This window comes from Zalophus californianus, chromosome 1 (assembly GCF_009762305.2).
Source record: "Zalophus californianus isolate mZalCal1 chromosome 1, mZalCal1.pri.v2, whole genome shotgun sequence".
Lineage (NCBI taxonomy): Eukaryota > Metazoa > Chordata > Mammalia > Carnivora > Otariidae > Zalophus > Zalophus californianus.
In genome coordinates this window covers 118,023,277-118,045,571 of record NC_045595.1, presented here as the reverse complement: position 1 = coordinate 118,045,571, position 22,295 = coordinate 118,023,277, and the positions used below count along the sequence as shown (strand labels likewise).

The following is a 22,295-nucleotide window of genomic DNA, read 5'->3' as shown; positions in this document are numbered from 1 at the left end:
TATATATATATATATGAGTTGCATCATGGGTAATTCAGGTTACCTTTGAAAATAAATTTTAAGGCATGTATACAAAATGTAAAAGAGTTATTAATGAGTATATTTATATATGTTACTTGGATGTGGAGAGCTGGTGGGAATGGAGGGATAGATGACTGGTTCTTTTTCTGTTTCATACCTGTATTATTTCAGGTTTGTATCCAAAGACCGTCTACTTAATATATACTATTATATACTTCTTTTCAGAACAAATTAGATATTATATGCACACATTCATCATACCAGGAAGGAACCACTTTAGCATTTGAGACTATAAAAGTCCTTGGGTTGATCGACTCTGTTACACAAGTTACAGTGGTGGAAGATAATCAACCAATGAAAGATCACTACAATTTTACTTATACTGCTTCCAACCAGGTAAATTAAAAATTTTAAAATATTTTAGCTGTCACATATTCTCACATTTAACATTATGTAACCATCCAGCCTCTTGGTTTTGTGATTTTTTTTTTCCTCCATGACATTCTTTTTTTTTCCCTTTTGCTATCAATATTCCATTTTAGGTCATTCCAATTTCAGATATCAACATTAAAAGGACTCCTTGTTGCTTCTCTTTATTTCATTTTATCTTGGATATCACTTATGTACACCTTCTTAATATTTTTTCATACCATTTTCCAACCCTGAACTTTAACTTAATCACCTGTTGCATACAGTAAAGTTTCTAAATGCTTTAGCTTCTCATTTAATACTCTATCTTAAGATATGGATTGAATCCCTTTCTTCAGTCATTCCCTATGCTTCCCCTTTCAAGAACTCTCACTATCCTTGATATATCTTGTATTATTTTCTTTGAATTTTTGTTTATACCCTTCCCTTCTAGGGCAATTGTAATTTTTGTCTCTTTTAAGATGTGTTCTAGAAGGGCACCTTGCTGGCTCAGTAAGGAGAGCATGTAGGACTCTTGGTCTCAGGGTTGTGAGTTTGAACCCCATGTTGAAAATAAAATCTCAAGATGTGTCCTAGGGAGGGAAAAGGAGTCACGAGATAGGGCTTGAATTCCAGCCTTGCAACCTGTGCATTTAAACATAGCAAATTAATTTCTTATTATCTCAGCTTCCTTATCTGTAAAATGTAATATTTAAATCATAATGTTGCTTTGAATAATAAAGTACTGTATTTAAAATATAGATCATAATAATTTAAAACAGTGAAATGATTTTTATTGACTTTTTCCACTATTCATATATACCCTAAATTATTAGTAATAGCAGAATAAATTATAAATTACTTGAGATATAGAATATTCTCTTAGAGTATTTTTTTTTCTAATTCTTAAGCCCTCTGGCCCAGAGTTTTTAACTTGGCAATTTTCATAAAAATATGTATTGGTTAATTATTTTTATTTAGTAAATATACTATAATTTTTTATATTCCTAGGACTATAATAATTAACATAAATTAAATAATACAGGCCTATTGAGAACTTTATGACTCTATCAAAGATCATCAAGAGAGTATAATATAAAAATCATTTTATTTGGTTTTTGCAATTTCAGTGTATATCTGTGTATTTATGCTTATGTAAGATTTACACAGACTCTAATAGACACACCTTCCTAATTCTGCTGTGTTTAGACTGATCTTTATATGAATTTTCAGTGCTGTATGTAGAGGTATGAAAGTAAGTTGATATCAAAAAGTAAGCTGTGAAGATGGAAGTCTGGGATAAATTTTGCCCATATTATTCTCAAGGTATAAAGACAACAAACATAACTTTGCAATATAATAATACAAATCATTATGTATTAGAATATATATATATGTATGTAGTATGTAGCTATCCTCTTATTTTTTCTTTTTTGCATCATGTCATGTTATCTCCTATCTAACTTATCCCTCAAATATTGTAAGTGGTGTTTCAAATTAGAGACAGAATTGAAGGAATAAGTATTTCTGTCCTCTGACTGGGGGCCTCCATATCAGCCTAAGTCATTAACTTTTTCCACCCTTGAGGGAACTAATATTTATTTTATACTTAATCTGCCCTAGGCATTGTGTTAAGTGTTTTAAATTTCATTTATCATTCATCCTATATAGCAACCCCCCTTAGTAGGGACCATCATCCCCATTTCACAGGGGGAAGAAATTGAAGATAATAAAGGATAGGCAATTGTCCCAAAGAAGCATAAGCATTAAATGGCAGAACTGAGAGCTGAACTCGTGTCTGGATTTAGTAATAATGCTTTTCATCAGTATTCTACGATTTCTCACACTTTTCCTATTTTGAAGTTCTAGCCATTTCAGTGGCATGACATATTTTCTCCTTTCTTATCTGTTAAGTATCCTATTAAAAGTACCAATGATTTGATTTGAAGAATTGCTGTGGTTGCTGCACTTTATAAATGTTAAGTATATTTAAGTAGTCCAGGGCTCACAAATATTCTTTAATGTTTCTTTGTCTTCAGAGTCTCTTCATTTACAATCTCAACTTTAACCTTGGAAGAAACTTTACTGTTCAATGGAATCAAAATTTCTCAGTAAATGAAAGGTTTACTTGTTATCCAGATGCAGATCCTGCAAGTAAAGAAAAGTGTGAAGCACGTGGTTGTTTATGGGAAACGGTACTAAGAATTTTAATTATAATTCATAGTATGGCTTTTACATAAATATCTCAATGTAAGCATTATGTATTATAATTTTAATTCTACAGCATATGAACTAAATTCATTTAGAGAAACATTTGGAATTGGAAATTAGGACTTTGATAGACAATTTGTTTTTATCTTAATTAATTCTCCAAAGACATTTTAGTAAATGCTAGACTAAATGGATGTGTAAGTTGCTTTCCAGGCACTTTGGATAGTGTGCCTTACTTTACTTAATAAAGTATGCCCATTTTACTTAACAAAATAGTCCTCTATTGGTTGAAATCTTATTAGATGTTGACTATGACTGAATAGCTTAATTTACTAAGGTATTATGTTAGTAGGAGCCAGTCTTTCAAAAGCATTGTTTCAGGTTATTAAAACTTCTGAAATTGATGGGCTGTATCAGTTCCACTAAGGGGTAATTTCTAGCCAGTTATTTTGGTCATCCATTCAACAGAATGATGATTTAGTTAAACAAGACACAATTTATTTTTCTCTTACAAAAAAAAGAGTCCCATGCCTGATATACTGGCCTCTCAATGTCATCAATGTCTTATATTTACCATTTCTTTTTTATCCTCAAGATTGTATTATGTCATCTGCCATTATGTATTCATTACAGGCCCAAAGGTGGGAAGGGGAAGGGCATCCTATTTTCATCAGCTTATACTCTTTTATTTTAAGGAGGTTTTGGAGGTCATATATAACTTCTTCAAAAGAGACTGGGACATGAACATGGGCACGTTGCTTCTCCCAGCAATATAATAATTGAATAAATAAGAAAGATGGGAGAATGGACTATCATAAAGCAACTAGCCCTCAATGCCACCACTGATCATTCTTTTTCTTAGGTCTTAGCTTCCACTCATATAAACCAATTAGTTTTGATCTTTGGCCATAGTCCTTATTTGTTTGTTTACTTATTTATTTATTTATTTTTATGATATTCAATTAGCCACTGTATAGTACATCATTAGTTTTTGATGTAGTGTTCAGTGATTCATTAGTTAAGTATAACACCCAGTGCTCATCACAGCACATGCCCTCCTCAATACCCATCACCTTGCCACCCCCTCCCGCTGCATAGTCCCTATTTAAATACTGGTCAGGATGTAATTGACCAGCATAAGGATCAGTCATGAGATAAGGAATGATACAGTTTCATTATAAGTAAAAGAAAAGAACTTTAAGTCCAGGCCCTTCTGAGGGTTGTTGTAGAGCCATTTTACACACTAAAGGCAATAGTCAATATGAAAAATAAGAATAAGCATGGAATAAAAATTTATGAGTAATATACTTAATTTTTGCAAAGACCATAGAGTCATTCTATTTTCTGTTGAAAAGCTATGACATTTGATTCTTTTCCTGTACTGGTCTATCTTTAGAGTCAAAATATAAATATTATATATAACATTTTAGTTATGGTGTTTTAGGTTGCATAATAGATATTTTGTGCTGTGATTATAATTTTATTTTAGTATTAAATAATAAAATTCTAAATTATACAACATGTGATTAAACATGTCTACCTTTTTTGAAGAGTCCATATTATAATGTTTACAATTTCTGGCAGTGAACGTGTATTCTGTTTTTAGCCTCCTCTTAGCTCCCGAGCACCTGACTGTTACTTTCCTAGACAATACAACCCTTATTTGGTCAGTTCAACTCAGTATTCATCAATGGGTATAACGACTGACCTCCAACTGAATCCTACAAGAGCTCAAATAAAGCTACCTTCTGAACCCATCTCAGCTCTTCGTGTGGAGGTGAAATATCACAAAAACGATATGCTGCAGTTTAAGGTATGTTTAATATAAACTATCCCAATGCATGACTCATATCTCAAGACAAAAGATTCTGAATAGTTTAGATACTTCAATTTTAATGTGATATTAAGGATTATTAATTAAATTGTAGACATTTTGATTTTATAAAAATAAAGTGTTTTTTTTTTCCTACACAGCTCATATCTAGGTGCACAATAAATAAAGCTTCTTATTTTTGCAACTTTGTGAATAATTAAACATGTAGTGGTGATTTAAAAAAAAATTCAAGTTCTTGCTAAATACATAAATTACTTAGAATCGGACTATGTTATAGTCCCATTAAAATAAACAAAACAGGGATGCCTGCTAGCTCAGTCATTTAAATGTCAGCCTTCGGCTCAAGTCATGATCCCAGGGTGCTGAGATTGAGCCCCAGGTCAGGCTCCCTGCTCAGCTGGGAGTCTGCTTCTCCCTCTCCCTCTTCCTCTGCCTCCTGCTTGTGCTCTCGCTCTCAAATAAAGAAATAAATAAATAATCTTAAAACAAAACAAAACAAAAAATAAAACAGGATACTATTTACATTTTTTTAAAGATTTTATTTACTTGAGAGAGAGAATGAGATAGAGAGAGAGAGCATGAGAGAAGGGAGAGTCAGAGGGAGAAGCAGACTCCCTGCTGAGCAGGGAGCCCGATGCGGGACTCGATTCGCGGACTCCAGGATCATGACCTGAGCCGAAGGCAGTCGCTAACCAACTGAGCCACCCAGGCGCCCTACATTGTTTTTAAATAATGACCTGAATTTTCTGACCAGTGCAGTAGACATAAAAAAAAAAAAAATCTTTCAACAGTACACTTAGCGGTTTTTTTAATTGAAGTATAGGTGACACACAATGTTACATTGGTCTTAGATGCACAAGATAGTGATTTTTTTAAATTTTTTATTGTTATGTTAATCACCATATATTACATCATTAGTTTTTGGTGCAGTGTTCCATGATTCATTGTTTGTTCATAACACCCAGTGCTCCATGCAGAACGTGCCCTCCTCAATACCCATCACCAGGCTAACCCATCCCCCTACCCCCCTCCCCTCTAGAACCCTCAGTTTGTTTTTCAGAGTCCATCATCTGTCATGGTTCGTCTCCCCCTCTGACATACTCCCCTTTCAAGATAGTGATTTGACAAGTCTATACTTTATGCTATGCTCACCACAAGTGTAGCTACCATCTGTCACTGTATAATGTTATTACAATACCATTGACTACATTCCCTAAGCTGTACCTTTCATCTCCCTAATGTTTTCATTCCATAACCATAAACCTGATCTCCCACGCCCCTTCACCCACTTTGCCCATGCCCCCACCCCTCCCCTCTGGCAACAGTTTGTTCTCATTATTTTTTACTTAAGAAATCCAAGGGAATCCATTAAGAAAACTTCTAAAAATAATGAGAAGATCAGCAAAATGACTGGATGTAAAATATTACCCAAAAAATGTTTTGCTGTATGTTATCATTCACCATTTAGAAATTGAAATGGAGGCAAGTCCCATTAGCAAAATCAAATGAGAAAAACAATCAAATAAACAACAGAAATATAAAAAAATCATAGGAGTAAATTGACGGTTTATAAGAAAAGACTTAAAAGTGTTGATAGATTTTTTTTAAAGGTTTATTTATTTATATGAGACAGAGCCTATTGGGTTAGGTGGGGGAGGGGGGCAGAGGAGAGAAAGTCTTAAGCAGACTCCCTGCTGAGTCGGGAGCCAGATGCAGGGCTGATCTCACTACCTTGATATCACCACTGACCTAAACCAAAACCAAAAGTCAGACACCCAACCGATTGTGCCACCCAGGAGGCCCCAAAAATGTGTTGATATATTTTAAATAAGTACATTAAAATATAAGCAAATTTTAAAAATCTTAAATAAGCCTAATTTTTTAAAGTTAATTCATTTCTTTAAGTTCATCTGGAAAAATAAACATGACAATGGCAATAATTAAAACTCAGAAAAAGAACAGATGATAAAATTTACGGAATTGAAAGAGTATGGAACTGCAGCCAGAAATACTTGAAAGTTTATTGAAAAAAGATGACATTAAAAATATATATGTGTGTGTGTAAAAGATGTGCTTGTATATATACAAAATCAATCAAACATAAGCCCAGAAAAAAAAAAATCAGTTGCATTTTTATCTTGTATCTGTCTAGTAAAAACCTTTCAAACCATAGATACAAAGGCATAAATCCCACAGGTAAAAATCTATATATTTTCTTATATGAAAATTAACCATATTTCAACATCAACAAACACTATAAACAATTAGAAGGCAAACAAAAAATGGATAAGTATTTGCCACATACATGACAAAAAGCAAGTGATTTCAATTTACACAATCAAGAAAAACAGTAAGACCTCATAAGCAGACATTTAACAGAAGAAATAAAAATTAGAGATAAAATATTAAAATACTTATATTAGTTGAAAATAAAAGGAACAAAAGGAAAATTAAAAAAAAGTGGGAACCTATATGTTGAATATCATGTAGAAAAAGGTTCATCCTTATCAGCAAGGAAATACATGACAATTAAAAAAATAAATGCTTTTAGTTTAACATAAAGTAGTATTAGGGTATACATTTTGGTAAGAACATTAATTAGTAAACTATTTCTGGAAAATAGATATCAAGGCCCTACAAATTTTAGTACACTCTCTCTGACCTAACACTATCACTTCTAAGAAAGTTATTGAAGAAACAAAGAAATGAATAAACATACATAACCATTAACGTTCATTGTAGGAACATACATGTGACCAAAAATATTGAAACAACTTCTGAGTCTGACCATGAAGTGGTAAATAATTTGGTGTATCTATATAAGAGAATATTTAGCTCTAAAAATTTTTTGAAGATTTCTAATTGTATAGAAAAATGAATTATAAAACATTAAAAATGATAAAATGCAATTCATAATTTGATCTCATAAGGTGTCTATGTAGTTTTCTGTTTAGTTATGTGAGCCATGAATAAGAATCAAGAATTATATAAATAAGAATTCTAATGTTCTTATTTGAGCAATTATACTTAAATTATTTAATGATTATTTACATGATATTTCAGCAATAAGAGAGAAACATATTTTTTCGTTGTTTCTCTGCAATAGATTTATGATCCCCAAACTAAGAGATATGAAGTTCCAGTACCTTTAAACATTCCAGCCATGCCAACAAGTACTTACGAAAACAGACTTTATGATGTTGAAATCAAAGAAAATCCTTTTGGCATCCAGATTCAAAGGAGAAGTACAGGAAGAGTTATGTAAGTGACTGAATAATTTCTCTGAGGAATATTTTGATTTTAGGTTAGGAGGGGGAAAGTAAGATTATTTTCACTGTGCTAGAGTATCAGTCATCACACCAAAAATGTTTTAATTTTATTAAATAACGTGGCCTGTTTTAACATTTTTAAACTAAACAATTATCACACTCACGGGACTATCATTAAAGATTAGTAAAATTCCATCTACATTTTGGATGTGATTAATTTCATTATCACACTCATTCTTCTAATCAAGTTGAGAACCAAAACCAAGACTCCTCTTGAAAAGTGTGTGTTAGCAAAAAAAGTAGTTTGAAATGTGTTATGTAAGTATTTAATTAGAATTTAATTGAAATTGAAATTTATTAGTTCTGAAATCTGATAAAGTTAATACTATCTCTGCCAGGTAATGATGAAAGGAAATTATGATACACATACATCTCTCTATATTTTTATGTTACAACAAATAAACTTATGTAAAAAATTATTTTTATTTTAGTAAAAAGTTGAGCTTTGTAGACAAACTATAGTATATTAAAATGATACTTTTATGTAATTTAAGCTTGCCATGCTATTTTATAGAAGATGTTGTCAGGATGTTTTCAGGTATTGTCAGGATGGATACAAATAATGAAGAAACTTATATCTGTATTGTTTTAAAAATTGTGTTGTTACGACAATATTTTTGTTTCAGAGGATAAGAAGTGAAGTCATTTTGTAAAAAATTTCATTATTTTAATAAATACTTCCCCAAAATCCTTAACATAAAAATTTGAATACGTTCCAAATTCTTTGTAATTCTTTTTTTTCCTTCCAACTTTAATATCTTTTCTTCCTCTTTTACATTCTTGCAAATGACTAGAAAAACAATACATTCTCTGTAACACATTTCTTCTGGATTTATTTTAAAACACCCATTTTTATAAATACAAAATAAAAGAAGAAAATGATTGGGAGTAGTAATTAGGGAGAGCTTGGAATTAAAATATCCATCATTGGATGCCTGCATGGCTCAGTCGTTAAGCCTCTGCCATCGGCTAAGGTTATGATCCCGGGGTCCTGGGATCGAGTCCAGCATCGGGCTCCTTGCTCAGAGGGGAGCCTGCTTTTCCCTCTGCCTGCTTCTCCCCCTGGTTGTGCTCTCTCTCTCTCTGTCGAATAAATAAAATTTTTAAAAAACAAAAAAATTAAATATCCATCATGCCTTAGTTTATTTTGATATTGATTTCATTTTATTCTATGTGTAGAAAAAGTTTACTGTGAGTATCTCAAGGGAACAGGAAAACAGAGGACTTTCAATTTCTCGAACATATATTACTTCTAGGCCAATATTATTTATAACTTCATATTAATTTTATTTTAAAAAGCAGTATGTATCTAAAGGTAAACATATAATCATATTCATCATATAATTTATTTTATTAATAATGCTTAATAAATGAAATATATTTTAGATATTCTTTAACTTAGTCAAAAGAAAAATGTATGGGGATAATTATTTTCATTTGGTATTTGAGTACAATGAGTACATAGAGAAAAATATTACTGGTTTTCAGATCACCTAAGAAAGAATTACCATTAGTTATTTGTGGTACTACTTTGTATATATTTACAAGATTAGAATTGTTTTCTTTTCTTTTCAGTTGGGACTCCTACCTGCCTGGATTTGCTTTTAATGACCAGTTTATTCAAATATCTACTCGCCTGCCATCAGAATATATATATGGTTTTGGGGAAGTGGAACACACAGCATTTAAGAGAGACCTGAACTGGCATACTTGGGGAATGTTCACAAGAGACCAACCCTCTGGTGTAGGTATTAAAATTTGACTCCTCCATGAAGCAACTAAGACCATGATTAGGATCTAAGCCACTTCTCTGTAGGCCTGGACTTCAGTACTGAAGTAATGACAAGGGGGCCCCAGAACTGCTACAGTGATTTTCTAAAAAGCAAACAAAAAAGCCACCATAAATGACAGGAGAAAGCAGAGGATTGGATGGATAATCTGCGTGGAGCACTGGGTGTTATGCACAAACAATGAATCATGGAACACAACATCAAAAACTAATGATGTAATGTATCGTGATTAACATAACAATAAAAATTAAAAAAAATCCTTGATTATAGTGAAAAGTGAGGTTGCAATCTCAACCCTATCCTCTCAATTGCATAGAACAAATATTCAGATTGAGAATCCCCTGCCAAATCAACTTTTACTCTCAGCTTTTAGAAATAACTGACTAGGGTTCTCCTTGAAAAACAAATGATTTTTTTTTTTACTTTTTTGATATTGATTTGATGCTAAGTTTTTCCTTTATGATATCCAGCTACAGGTGTGCATTTTTATGAGGCCATACTGCTAGTTACATCTTTAGAAAATGTTTTTATATGCTTATGTCACTTTTCCCAATGTTTTGTCTTATTAATGGAATACATTTCATGAATATTTAATGAATTGCACAACTCATATTAATTATAATTATTCTAAGCATATCATGAAAAAACACATTTTAATAAAAATACTAGCTCATTTCCATTTTCCATACATGATGTGTATCTAAAGGATATATTCAGTATGAAATTATAAATGTATATACTATTGCAATGACTTTTAATTGTTAGGTGGTCAAACAACTTTTATTTGTATCATAATTGTTCAAACTTAGATTATGAAGACTGTTTTCATTTGTATCAACTTCAAAATATGCTTTACAAAATGTGTTTCTTTAAAACTGTGCAACATTAGTATTGGCATTATCAGGTTAATATAATCTTGACTCTCAAAATATAAATCTTCTTTCACATGCTAATCAAATAGTGGGATACAGTGTGAGTCAAAGAGGTCAGTTGTTTTTTGTGTTTGTGTGTGTTTTATTTTTTGTATATTTAGAGAGAACACAAGCAAGAGTGGGGAGGAGGGGGCACAGACGGAGAGGTAGAGAGAGAAGCCCAAGCAGGCTCCATGCTCATGGCAGAGCCTGACACAGGGCTCCATCTCAAGGCCCTGAGATTGATCTGAGCCAAAATCAAGAGTCAGAGCCTTAACAGACTGAGCTACCCAGGTGCCCCTAAAGTTGTCAGTTTGATTAGGGATCATCAACTTAAAAGTTTTGTGACTTTTGCAAGTCATTTCATGACCCTGAGTATAGGGTTTTTATTCTGAAAAATGAAAAGATCTAGCTAAAATGAAATTAAATGTTTTATAAAATATTGTATAAACAAGATGTTATCATTTAAAATATTATCATAAATATCATTTAAACTTAGATATTACCATATAACTTCTTAAGAGGTTTGAATACTTTCATAATTTTAATCATTTCTAGGACATTTTATCATTGAAAAAGAAGTGCCAATTTATAAATAAATTAAGACATACCTGTAGAAAGAAACCAAACTACACCAATACCAATGGTTTTTTACATCAGTTAATATGACAATATTTGTGGGTGTTACAAATTTCTACATTCATTTATATGCTCTAAAGCAGTAATGGTTCGAATAATAAAAAAAATTTTTTCTAAAGGCGATATATTTATTTTAACTTAAGCATAGTTTTGTGTACAAAGAAGGGCCCTTTAAATTCATATAGGCTCATTCTTATAATGAATTTAAATATTACCTTGATAAAATTCATATGCTATTATTATTTAAATATTATGCTCTTATTACTTAAATATTATATATGTTTAATTTTTTATTTTAGTATAAACTTAATTCCTATGGATTTCATCCTTATTACATGGCTCTGGAAGATGAAGGTTATGCTCATGGAGTTCTCTTACTTAACAGCAACGCAATGGGTAAAACAATCATTTGTTGAATTTCTTGTATTTTATATAACTCTTTAGTAAACTACTATACATAGATAAAAAAATGTAATCATATTTTGGATTTCCAGATGTTACATTTCAGCCAACTCCTGCTCTAACTTACCGTGTAATTGGAGGAATCTTGGACTTTTATATGTTCTTGGGCCCAACTCCAGAAGTTGCAACCCAGCAATACCATGAAGTATGATTGTAAATTAAAAAAAAAAAAAAGTTTTCTTTGTAATATAAAGTAACTCTCTTAGTTCACAAATAACTTTTTTTTTCCCCCAAAGGTAATTGGCCGACCAGTCATGCCACCTTACTGGGCTTTGGGATTCCAATTATGTCGTTATGGGTACAGAAATACTTCAGAAGTTGAGCAAGTATATAATGATATGGTGGCTGCTCAGATCCCCTATGTATGTATATAAATTTTTAAAACAGTGTTAAATGTCATCTATTAAAGCAAAATAAAAAAAAGTATGTATACTTTAAAATTAATCATTTGGCAATAATTATTAGTTTTTTAGTAGAACCTAACGACTTGGTTATGAGATTTTTATAAAGTGTCTTTATTAGATGAAGGAAAAATGATAACATCATTCCTTTTTCTCCTTTCTCTCTAGTTCCATGACCCTGAATTTTACTAAACAAGTCACTGTTCACTTGTTTTTCTCTCATAAACTTTGGGTTGCTTAAGTAATCAACTGTATTTCCCATATTTTTTTATATGAGAGTAAGAGTCCACAGAAACCTACTTCATCAACTGATTTGACAAATTACGGAGAAGAAACTGGAGATGAAACTAAGTGATTTTGCCCTGAAACAATGATAGTTGTAATGTTAGAACACAGAATTAGAGCACTTGCAGAATATTCTCTTCCCTCAATGTTTGGGAAACCAAACATTACTGAATATCTAGAAATAATCATCCCTGTGATTTTATTTTTTAACCAGATTCAGGAATCCCAGGGGTCCTTCTGGGAGCACTTCAACAGTGAAATCCAGAATGCTGGATGTATAAGAACTCATTCTAAGAAGAATGAGAGGGGCCTCATTATAAGACATCGATACATGTAGTAGAATCAAGTATATGATTCCTGAATACATTATTGTGAGGAAATTAATTGTATAAGTAGATGATATAGAAATATACAAGTGAAATTTTTTTTATAAAAAGGGAGTTTTTTTTTTCCATATTAGGTCCATTATATGAGATGTACTTTTTATAACACCTAGAAGAAGAAATTGAATTAATGTCTATTAACAAAAAATAATTTAAAAATTTGCTATTTAGGTCTAAAGGATGTCATGATAGAATTCAAATATTTATTAGTTTAAACATATTTGTAAATACCTATTTGTAAGCACTATTTTGATTATTTAAACTTGGACTATAATTCTAAAAAGACTTTGTTAGATAATAAAAGAATCTTGTAATTGATGGATTTACTAATAATTCTTTCTTCCTCTTTGGCAATACTAGAATTACTTGAAATTATCCCCTATTGGCTTTATGTTTCCAGAAATAGAACAGCACCTATTTCTGTACATATTTTACAACATTCTAAATTGCCATTTAACATAATTTCATAGCATCATAAATCCTTTACTCTTGTGTCTTCCTATTTCCTTTGGGAATTACATAACAAATGATACTGATCCAAAAGAATTTTTAGAAATCAAAATTTTTAAGTGAACTCTTAACAAACAGAACATTTATATGAACTTGTTTATGGACTATTTTGCATCTTTATGCACTGGTTTTATTTGTTGAGCATTGTGTTGCTTGATTAATTCTCTTTAGGATTAAATGAAGAGGCATTTAAACTTTCATATTGCTATTACTTTTGTATGATGACAGAATGAGATGCACTGACTTCTCAGATTCTTACCCAACTGCCACAATCTTCATATCTTTTAGGATGTTCAATATACAGACATTGATTACATGGAAAGGCAGCTAGACTTTACAATTGATGAAAACTTCCGTGACCTTCCTCAGTTTGTTGACAAAATAAGACAGGAAGGAATGAGATACATTATTATCCTGGTCAGTATTTATATATTATATTTTATCTGAGTCTTGTTATCTTGATTTCATTAAAATTTCTCTCTTAGAATGAGGTGGGGGGTGTTTCAAAGTGGGAAGACTTTTACTTTAATTCTTCCCAAATCTAAAACTTTCTTCTTTAAGATTTTTATTTACATGGGCTGCTACCAAGCTACCTTTACATTTTGGTATATCCTTAGAGATCTAAGACTGATTCTGGACGTCAAAGGAAAGCTGTCTTCTAATAATCATTGAAGCTACCTCAAACTAGCCTCAATTTATAGAAGCTATCACAGTTATAATGGATTTTCCATTTCTGTACAATTCTCAATCATTCTATGGCACTGCTTCTTATGCTTGTCATGTTTAAAAATTTGACTTCAATTTAGTGATTCAATGGGGAGAATATTTTATCAATATCTTCTAGTTAAGCAAGTTAGGTAGCCAGTAATCCCACTGGGAGAAATAAAAACAAAACAAAAAATGCCAGTAATCATTCTTGAAATCATAGCCAATGCATTTTCAAAAGTTCTTAAAATTTCCTTCCAAGGAATTTAGAGGACAATCTAGCTAGAACACTGACGTTTATACTGTCAGTCTATTTTTCAGTCTATGTGAGAGCACAGTAAAATGATAATGTAATCATGGAAAATTTTGTTTCATAACAGCAACCCAACTGGCTATACTTTTATTCCGGAGTTACCTGGTGTGTATTTCATTTCAATTTTAGGATCCAGCAATTTCAGGAAATGAAACAAAGTCTTACCCTGCATTTGAAAGAGGACTGAAGAAAGATGTTTTTGTCAAATGGCCTAACACCAATGATATTTGTTGGGGAAAGGTACTGAATTGATATCTTGAAATAAAATAAATATAAAATGTTATTTCCTTGAAAGTTTCTATAGAGTAAAAAAAAAAACTGTTAAAAGATATATTCAGAGGGAGAGATATAGAATACAGAAATGTAGTGATTTAATAGCTAATAATCAAAATAATATATAATCTGTTCTCAACCCAAATTATCAGAAACAGAGAAAGAATTTATATAGTTCATATGTTTGTTTACTATTTGTTTTATCTTTATATTGTCTTTTATTGCATTTCTTAGAATGTCTTGTGTTTATTATAAAATTAGCATTAATAAGATGGTTGTTCATTATTCTACACTGTAAGTCATTTAAATGTTCGAACTTCTTTCATTAATAAAAGAGACAATGTTTATAAGAGCTCTACTTATATTCCTGACTTGAACAAGGAATATAATGTATTGTATTTCACTTAGGCAATAATATTCAGACCTGGGTGTATTAATTATTATAGAAAAATCCTGATTCAGCTTACATATAAAAGAGTAAACAAAAAATCCATTACTTCTAACTAGAATGAAAAACAAAAACAAAATTCCATGAGACATGATGAAATACAATATAGAATACTTTATTCATCTTGGACCAAAAATAACATATTAGTGATAAAAGTGGTGAAATTCAAACATGGCCTGTAGATTACTTAATAATATTGTATTAATGCCAATTTCTTGGTTTTGACAATTATAGAGAGGTTATAAATTTTTTAACCCTAGGGGAAACAGAGTGAAGGATAAAAAAGAACTCTAGGTATAATGTTGGTAGCTTTTCTGTAAGTCTGAAAATATTTCAAAACAAAAAGTTGAAAATAAAATAGAAAAAATCCTATGATAAACTTGATGAGAAGTCATAACACCTTAAGAAACATGCAAGTATAGAGTATGGCATATTGGCCATAAAAAGGTTTTTTTTTTTCTTTCTATTTTCTTCTTATTCTATATGTCTATACATTTCCTCAGATTTCTGTCCTCTGTTCTATTCCTTTAGGGAGCTACTCCCCATCAGCAAGTAATCCCTTGTAGGTAACTAGTCCTTGAGAATTATCTACACTTTTTTTTTATATGGAACCATCTAACTTTTACAACATAGATTCAAATTCTCAGAGCTTTCAGCATGATTGAATTTGGGCTCAAGTTGTGTGTTTGTGGTTGGGGTAGAGGAAAACATTGGTAGGTGGGGAGGCAGGGACAGGGATGAAGATACGGAGGGAGAGAGAGGAGTGTTTAGTACTAATTGTGAAAACTCAGATCTTCAATTCCTTTTAAATAAAAATATATCTATTGTTTTTAGCTTTTAATGCTGGAACAATTGCAGAAAGGTTTAATACACCACATTAAATTAAATTTAGTATGTGCCTTCATATTATTCTCCACCAGAACTTTTGGTTACACGCATTGGTTTTAAAACCACTTCCTACTACAAAAGCTGGCATTCTTTTTCCTATTTGCCATATTAAAGAGGAAATTAATATGAAAGATGGGAATAATTTGCAAATGTTACATTTACCAAAACACAAACTGAAAAAAAAAATGAGAGAATTACTGGCTTCAAGATATAATAATTGCCTCCAAAACCCTATTATACTTTATTTACAACATAGTCATACAATACTGAATTTACTTTCAACTATTTTCCCATTTCTCCTTTCTCTGTAGGTTTGGCCAGATTTGCCCAACGTAACAATAAATGAAAGTCTAACTGAAGATGAAGCTGTTAATGTAAGTTTTACACTGATTGACTATATGACTAAAAGAAATTCAGCACTTGGATTTAATGATCATTTTGACCATTAATTCAATTTGGATATTTTCTTCAAAAAAGTAGATGACTTACTTTTAAAACCTCTATACCAGACCATATTTAAATCATATGGTATTTCTATTTTTAATTTTTTGAAGAATATCTATGCTGTTTTCTTAAGTGGCTGCACCACTTTGCATTCCCACCAACAGTGCACAAAGATTCCAGTTTCTCCATAACCTTTCCAAAACTTGTTGTCTTTGTTTTTTGGCTAATAGCCATCCTAACAGGTATGAGGTGATATCTCATCGTGGTTTTTGCATTTTTCTGATGATAAGAGATTATGGGCATCTTTTCATCTACTTGTTGGCTATATGCATGCATTCTTTAGAGAAATGTCTGTTCAAGTCTTTGCTCCTATTTTAAGCAGGTTATTATGGTTCTTTTCTTTCTTTTTTTTTTTTTCCCATTGAGTGGTAGGACTTTCTTATATACTTTGGGGATTCACACTGTATCTGATATATGGTGTTTTGATATTTTCTGTTGTTCTGTAGTTTGCCTTTCACTTTGTTGCTTGTTTCCTTTGCTATGAAGAAACTTCTTTGTTTGATGTAGTTACCTGTTTACTTTTGTTTTTGTTGCCTGTGTTGTTGGTGTCATATCCATAAAATCTTTGCCAAGACCAATGTCATGAAGCTTTTCCCTTTGTTTTCTCCTAGAAATTTTCCAGTTTCATTTTACATTAAGGTCTTTACTCCATTTTGAGTTGATTCTTGTGTATGATGTAAGATAAGGGTCCAATTTCATTCTTCTGCATATGTATATCCAGTTTTCCCAGTACCATTTGTTGAAGAGACTATCCTTTCTCCATTGTATAGTTTTGGCACCCTTGTCAATGATTAGTTGACTATATATGTATGGATTGATTTCTATGCTCTCTATTAGGTGCCATTATTCTATGTGTCTGTTTTTATGCTGGTATCATACTGCTTTAATTACTGTGGCTTTGGAGTATATTTTGAAATCAGGGCATGTTATACTTCCAGCTTTGTTCTCCTTTCTCAAGATTATTTTGGCTATTCAGGGTCTTTGTAGTTCCAAATGAATTGTAGAATTGTTTTTATATTTCTGTAAAAGATGCCATTGGGTTTTTGATAGAGGTTGCATTAAATCTACAGATTGCTTCTGGGTAGCACCGACATTTTCACAATATTAATTCTTCCAATCCATGAACATGGGATATCTTTCTATTTATCTGTGTCTTCTTCAATATCTTTCAGCAATGTTTTGTAGTTTTCAGTGTACAAATCTTCCACCTCCTTACTTTTATTCCTAAGTACTTTATTACCTGGGTTGCTGTTGTAAATTGGATTATTTTCCTAATTTACTTTTCTGATAGTTCATTGTTAGTGTATAAAAATGTAACTGATTTTTGCATGTTGATTTTATATTCTACAACTTTATTTAATTTATTAATTCTAACAGTGTGTATGTGTGTGTGTGTGTGTGTGTGTGTGTGTGTGTGTGTGTGTGAAAGAAAACAGTTTTTTTCTGAATGAGCATGATATTAGCTGGGGGTGTTTAATATATCATCATTATTATGTTGAGTTATTTCCTTCTATTCCTAGTTTGTCGAGAGTTTTTATCATGAAAGGGTGTTGAATTTTGTCAAATACTTTTTTCTGTTTGTTCAGATGATCATGTGATTTTTATCCTCATTCTGTTAATGTGGTATATTACATCAATTGATTTTCATATGTTGAGCAATCCTTGCATCACAAGATTAAATTCTATGTGTTCATTGTGTATGACCTTTTTAACATGCTGCTGAATGTAGTTCTCTTGTATTTGTTGAGGATGTTTGCATCTGTATTTTTTTTAAAGATTTTATTTATTTATTTGAGAGAGAGAGAATGGGAGATAGAAAGCACGAGAGGGAAGAGGGTCAGAGGGAGAAGCAGACTCCCTGCTGAGCAGGGAGTCCGATGTGGGACTCGATCCCGGGACTCCAGGATCATGACCTGAGCCGAAGGCAGTCGCTTAACCAACTGAGCCACCCAGGCGCCCTGCATCTGTATTTATAAGAGGTATTATTCTGTAGTTTTTCTTTTTCTTGTGATATCTTTGACTTTTGTATGAGGGTTATGCTAGCCTTTTAAAATGAGTTTGGAAGTATTCTCACCACTTCAGTTTTTTGGGGATAAATTTGGAAGGATTGACATTAATTGTTCCTTAAATGTTTGGTACAATTCTCCAGTGTAGTCATTTGGTCCTGGAGTTTTTTTTAGGGGGAGTTTGATTACTGATTCAATCTCCTTACAAGTAATTTTTTTTCAGATTTCTATTTCATTATGATACAGTTTTATTAGGTTTTACGATTCTAGGAATTTATCCATTTCTTCTAGGTTATCCATTTTTTGATGTTTAATTATTCATAGTGGTCTCTCATAATCGTTTATAGGCTGAAAGTGAAGGGATGTGAAAAATGATATTCTATATAATGGCAACAAAAAGAGAGCAAGGGTGGCTATACTTATATCTGAAAAAATAGGCTTTAAGTCAAAAACTGTCACAGGAGACAAATAAGGACATTATTAATGATAATAGGTTTAATTCATCAAGAAGATATAACAATTATGAATATATATGCACTCAACATCAGAGCACTTAAAGATATGCAACAAACACTGACAGAACTGAAAGAGAAGTACACAGTAGTACAAACACTAGAAGACTTTAATACTCCTCCTTCAATAATGGATGGAACAAATAGACAGAAAATCAACAAAGAAACATGGACCTAAAACTATAGACCATATGGACTTAATAGACATTTACAGAACATTCTGCCCAATGGCTGCAGAACATTTTACCCAAAAGCACATGCAATGTTTTCCAGGATATATCATATATTAGGTTGCAAAATAAGTCTTAACAAATTTAAGAATGTTGAAATCATATGAAGTATGTTTTCTGACCACAGGGGAATGAAGTTAAAATCAATATCAAAAGGAAAATTGGAAAATTCACAAATACATGGAAATAGAACAGCACACTTTTGAATAACCAGTGGGTCAAAGAAGAAATCAAAAGAGAAATTATAAAATACGTTGAGACAAACAAAAATGAATATACAACACACCAAAACTTATGGGATGCAGCAAAAGCAGTACTAAGAGGGAAGTTTATAATGATAAACACCCACAGTAAAGAAGAAAGATATCGAATAAACAACCTAACTTTAGACCTCCGGGAACTATGAAAAGAACAAACTAAGCCCCAAACTAGCAGAAGAAGGAAATTATAAAAATTAGAACAGAAATGAATGAAATAAACAATATCAAGACCATAGAAAAAAATCAATGAAACTGAAGAGTTGGCAGTCAATATTTTAGGTAGGTTAAATTGTAATCATTAAGTCATACAAGTTCATGTGTGAAAAATTAGAGAGAAATTCTTATTTAAAACTTACCAAATTATTTCTAGAGTTGACTCAAAGAATTACTGAACAATGCTGTTTAGGGAAAAAAAAGTCAGAATTTTATCTTAATTGCAGTTTTACCCATTATTCTTGGGTAATATTAGCAACACTGTAGAGGAAGGCATAGCTTCTTTATATAGATTTTGTAAGGCCCCTTCAATTTACAGTGGCTTATGTAAAATCACTTGAGGTACCCTACCACAAAAGGTATAGAGACTCTTGGATCACATATACCTGATGAGATTTCTGGATATAACTAATGATTTGTATTAAAGGAATAGAGCAGCCACCTAAAAGAATAAAAGAAACAGAAAAATGAATGAATTGTGGAAAGAGTACAACCATAGAAGTTAAAAATAGGGTATTACATTTCTTACTTATTTTTCATTATAATCTAGGGGAGAAATTACAATCTAGCATAGGAAATATTTGTTGACTATACAAGACCAGTGCTCTAACCCCGGAGCTATGGAGCCAACCACTATTTGTTGACTATAAACCCATTGAGCCTTCTTTCCTTATGAGTAAAAGTAATTATTGGGCAAATGATGTATTGAAGTATACCATTATATCAGCTCAAAAGTATTTATAACATATGGGTTTTTCTTTATTAGTTTCAGAGGTAGAGCTTAGTGATTTATCTGTTGCATATAACACCCAGTACTCATTATATCAAGTGCCCTCCTTAATGCCCATCATCCAATTATCCATTCCCCCACACCCACCTCCCCTCCAGCAACCCTCAGTTTGTTACCTATGGTTAAGAGTCTCTTATGGTTTGCTTCCCTCTCAATTTTCATCTTATTTTTCCTCACCTTCCCCTATGTTCATTTGTTTTGTTTCTTAAATTCCACATATGAGTGAAATCATATGGTATTTGCCTTTCTCTGATTGACTTATTTCACTTAGCATAATACCCCCTAGTCATTGGAAATGACAAGATTTCATTCGTTTTGATAGCTGAGGAATATTCCATTGTATATGTACACCACCTCTTCTTGATCCATTCATCTGTTAATGGACATCTTGGCTCTTTCCATGTTTTGGTTATTGTGGACATTGCTGCTATAAATGTTGGGGTACATGTACCCCTTTGAATCACTATCTTTGCATCTTTTGGATAATACCTTGTAGTGCAATTGCTGGGTCATATGGTAGCTCTATTTTCAACTTTTTGAGAAACCTCTATACTGCTTTCCAGAGAGGGCTGCACCAGTTTGCATTCCCACCAACAGTTGTAGGAGGATTCCCTTTTCTCTGCATCCTTGACAACATCTATCATTTCCTGACTTGTTAATTTTACCCATTCTGATGGTGTGAGGTGGTATCTGATTGTGGTTTTGGTTTGTAGTTCCCTGATGCCAAGTGATGTTGAGCATCTTTTCATGGGTCTGTTGGCCACTTGTATGTCTTCTTTGGAGAAATGTTTGCTCATGTCTTCTGTCCATTTCTTGACTGGATTTTTTGTTTTTGGGGTGTTGAGTTTGGTAAGTTCTTTATACATTTTGGATACTAGCCCTTTATCTGATGATACATTTGCAAATATCTTCTCTCATTTCATAGGTTGCCTTTTAGTTTTGCCGACTGTTTCCTTTGCTGTGCAAAAGCTTTTTATCATGATGAAGTCTCAGTAGTTCATTTTTGCTTTTGTTTCTCTTGCCTTTGGAGACTTGGCTAGCAAGAAGTTGCTGCAATCATGTTCTCCTCTAGGATTTTTGATGGATTCTGGTCTCACATTTAGGTCTTTCATCCATTTTGAGTTTATTTTTGTGTATAGTCTAAGAAAGTGGTACAGTTTCATTCTTCTGCATGTTGCTGTCCAATTTTCCCAACACCGTTAGTTGGAAAGACTGTTTGTTTTTTTTTTCCCCATTGGATATTCTTTCCTGCTTTACCAAAGATTAGTTGACCATAGAGTTGAGGGTCCATTTCTGGGTCCTCTATTGCATTCCATTGATCTATGTGTCTTTTTGTGCCAGTACTATATGTGTTTTATAGATCCCTATATTCCTTACCCTTCACACTTCTCTATGCACAATGCCTTCCCTTACCCTATTAGTAGGGGTAATAGGAGAAGACTATTCTGCCAGTTTGCCAGTTACTACATAGACTTAAAGTGTGGCAGAAAAGCATGCAAGTGATACCATGTTTTTCAGGTAATTGATTTACTTACAGAAGGTCAATCTTCTGCTAGCACACAGACTTTGACCTCAGAATTTATATGGGTAGCCTGACAAGTAGGGAATTTTCTTGGTAGGGAAAGAAGTAAATCACTTTTTCTCTGCTGGGGTGGGAAGGGTTAGATGTGAGAAAGACAAATGGTTGGGTTGGTAAAGGAATATATTGGTCCTAAAAGGGCAAAAAGCTGGGTAAACAATTTTTTTTTATCAGATTAAACAGGCTAAACCAAGGTCTTTTCCTTTCCTATCAAGGTCCACAAAAGTAAATCTGCATTATAGAGCTCTAAGGATACAAAGAAAAAAGTTCTCTAAAACTCTAAGAAACACTGAAAATATATTTCTGTGTTTTGTGAACTTTTTTTGACAATCTATAAGGACCCCAAACCTGCTCCCTTCTGTCTCCATGTATATCTCTCTTTTTTGACTC

The 22,295-nt window shown here is 32.2% G+C and overlaps 1 protein-coding gene across 4 annotated transcripts in view; it reads left to right on the top strand.

Moving 5' to 3' along the window:
* Positions 1-22,295, top strand: part of SI (sucrase-isomaltase) — a 106,230-nt gene that overhangs the window by 44,653 nt on the left and 39,282 nt on the right. For all 4 annotated transcript variants that reach the window (XM_027584973.2, XM_027584972.2, XM_027584975.1 and 1 more), the window contains 11 exons: positions 247-417; positions 2,469-2,624; positions 4,247-4,453; positions 7,581-7,735; positions 9,379-9,547; positions 11,443-11,539; positions 11,638-11,750; positions 11,842-11,967; positions 13,473-13,601; positions 14,332-14,442; positions 16,123-16,185. In XM_027584973.2, the coding sequence (XP_027440774.2) occupies positions 247-417; positions 2,469-2,624; positions 4,247-4,453; positions 7,581-7,735; positions 9,379-9,547; positions 11,443-11,539; positions 11,638-11,750; positions 11,842-11,967; positions 13,473-13,601; positions 14,332-14,442; positions 16,123-16,185 (1,497 nt within the window). The remainder of the gene's footprint in view (positions 1-246; positions 418-2,468; positions 2,625-4,246; positions 4,454-7,580; positions 7,736-9,378; positions 9,548-11,442; positions 11,540-11,637; positions 11,751-11,841; positions 11,968-13,472; positions 13,602-14,331; positions 14,443-16,122; positions 16,186-22,295) is intronic.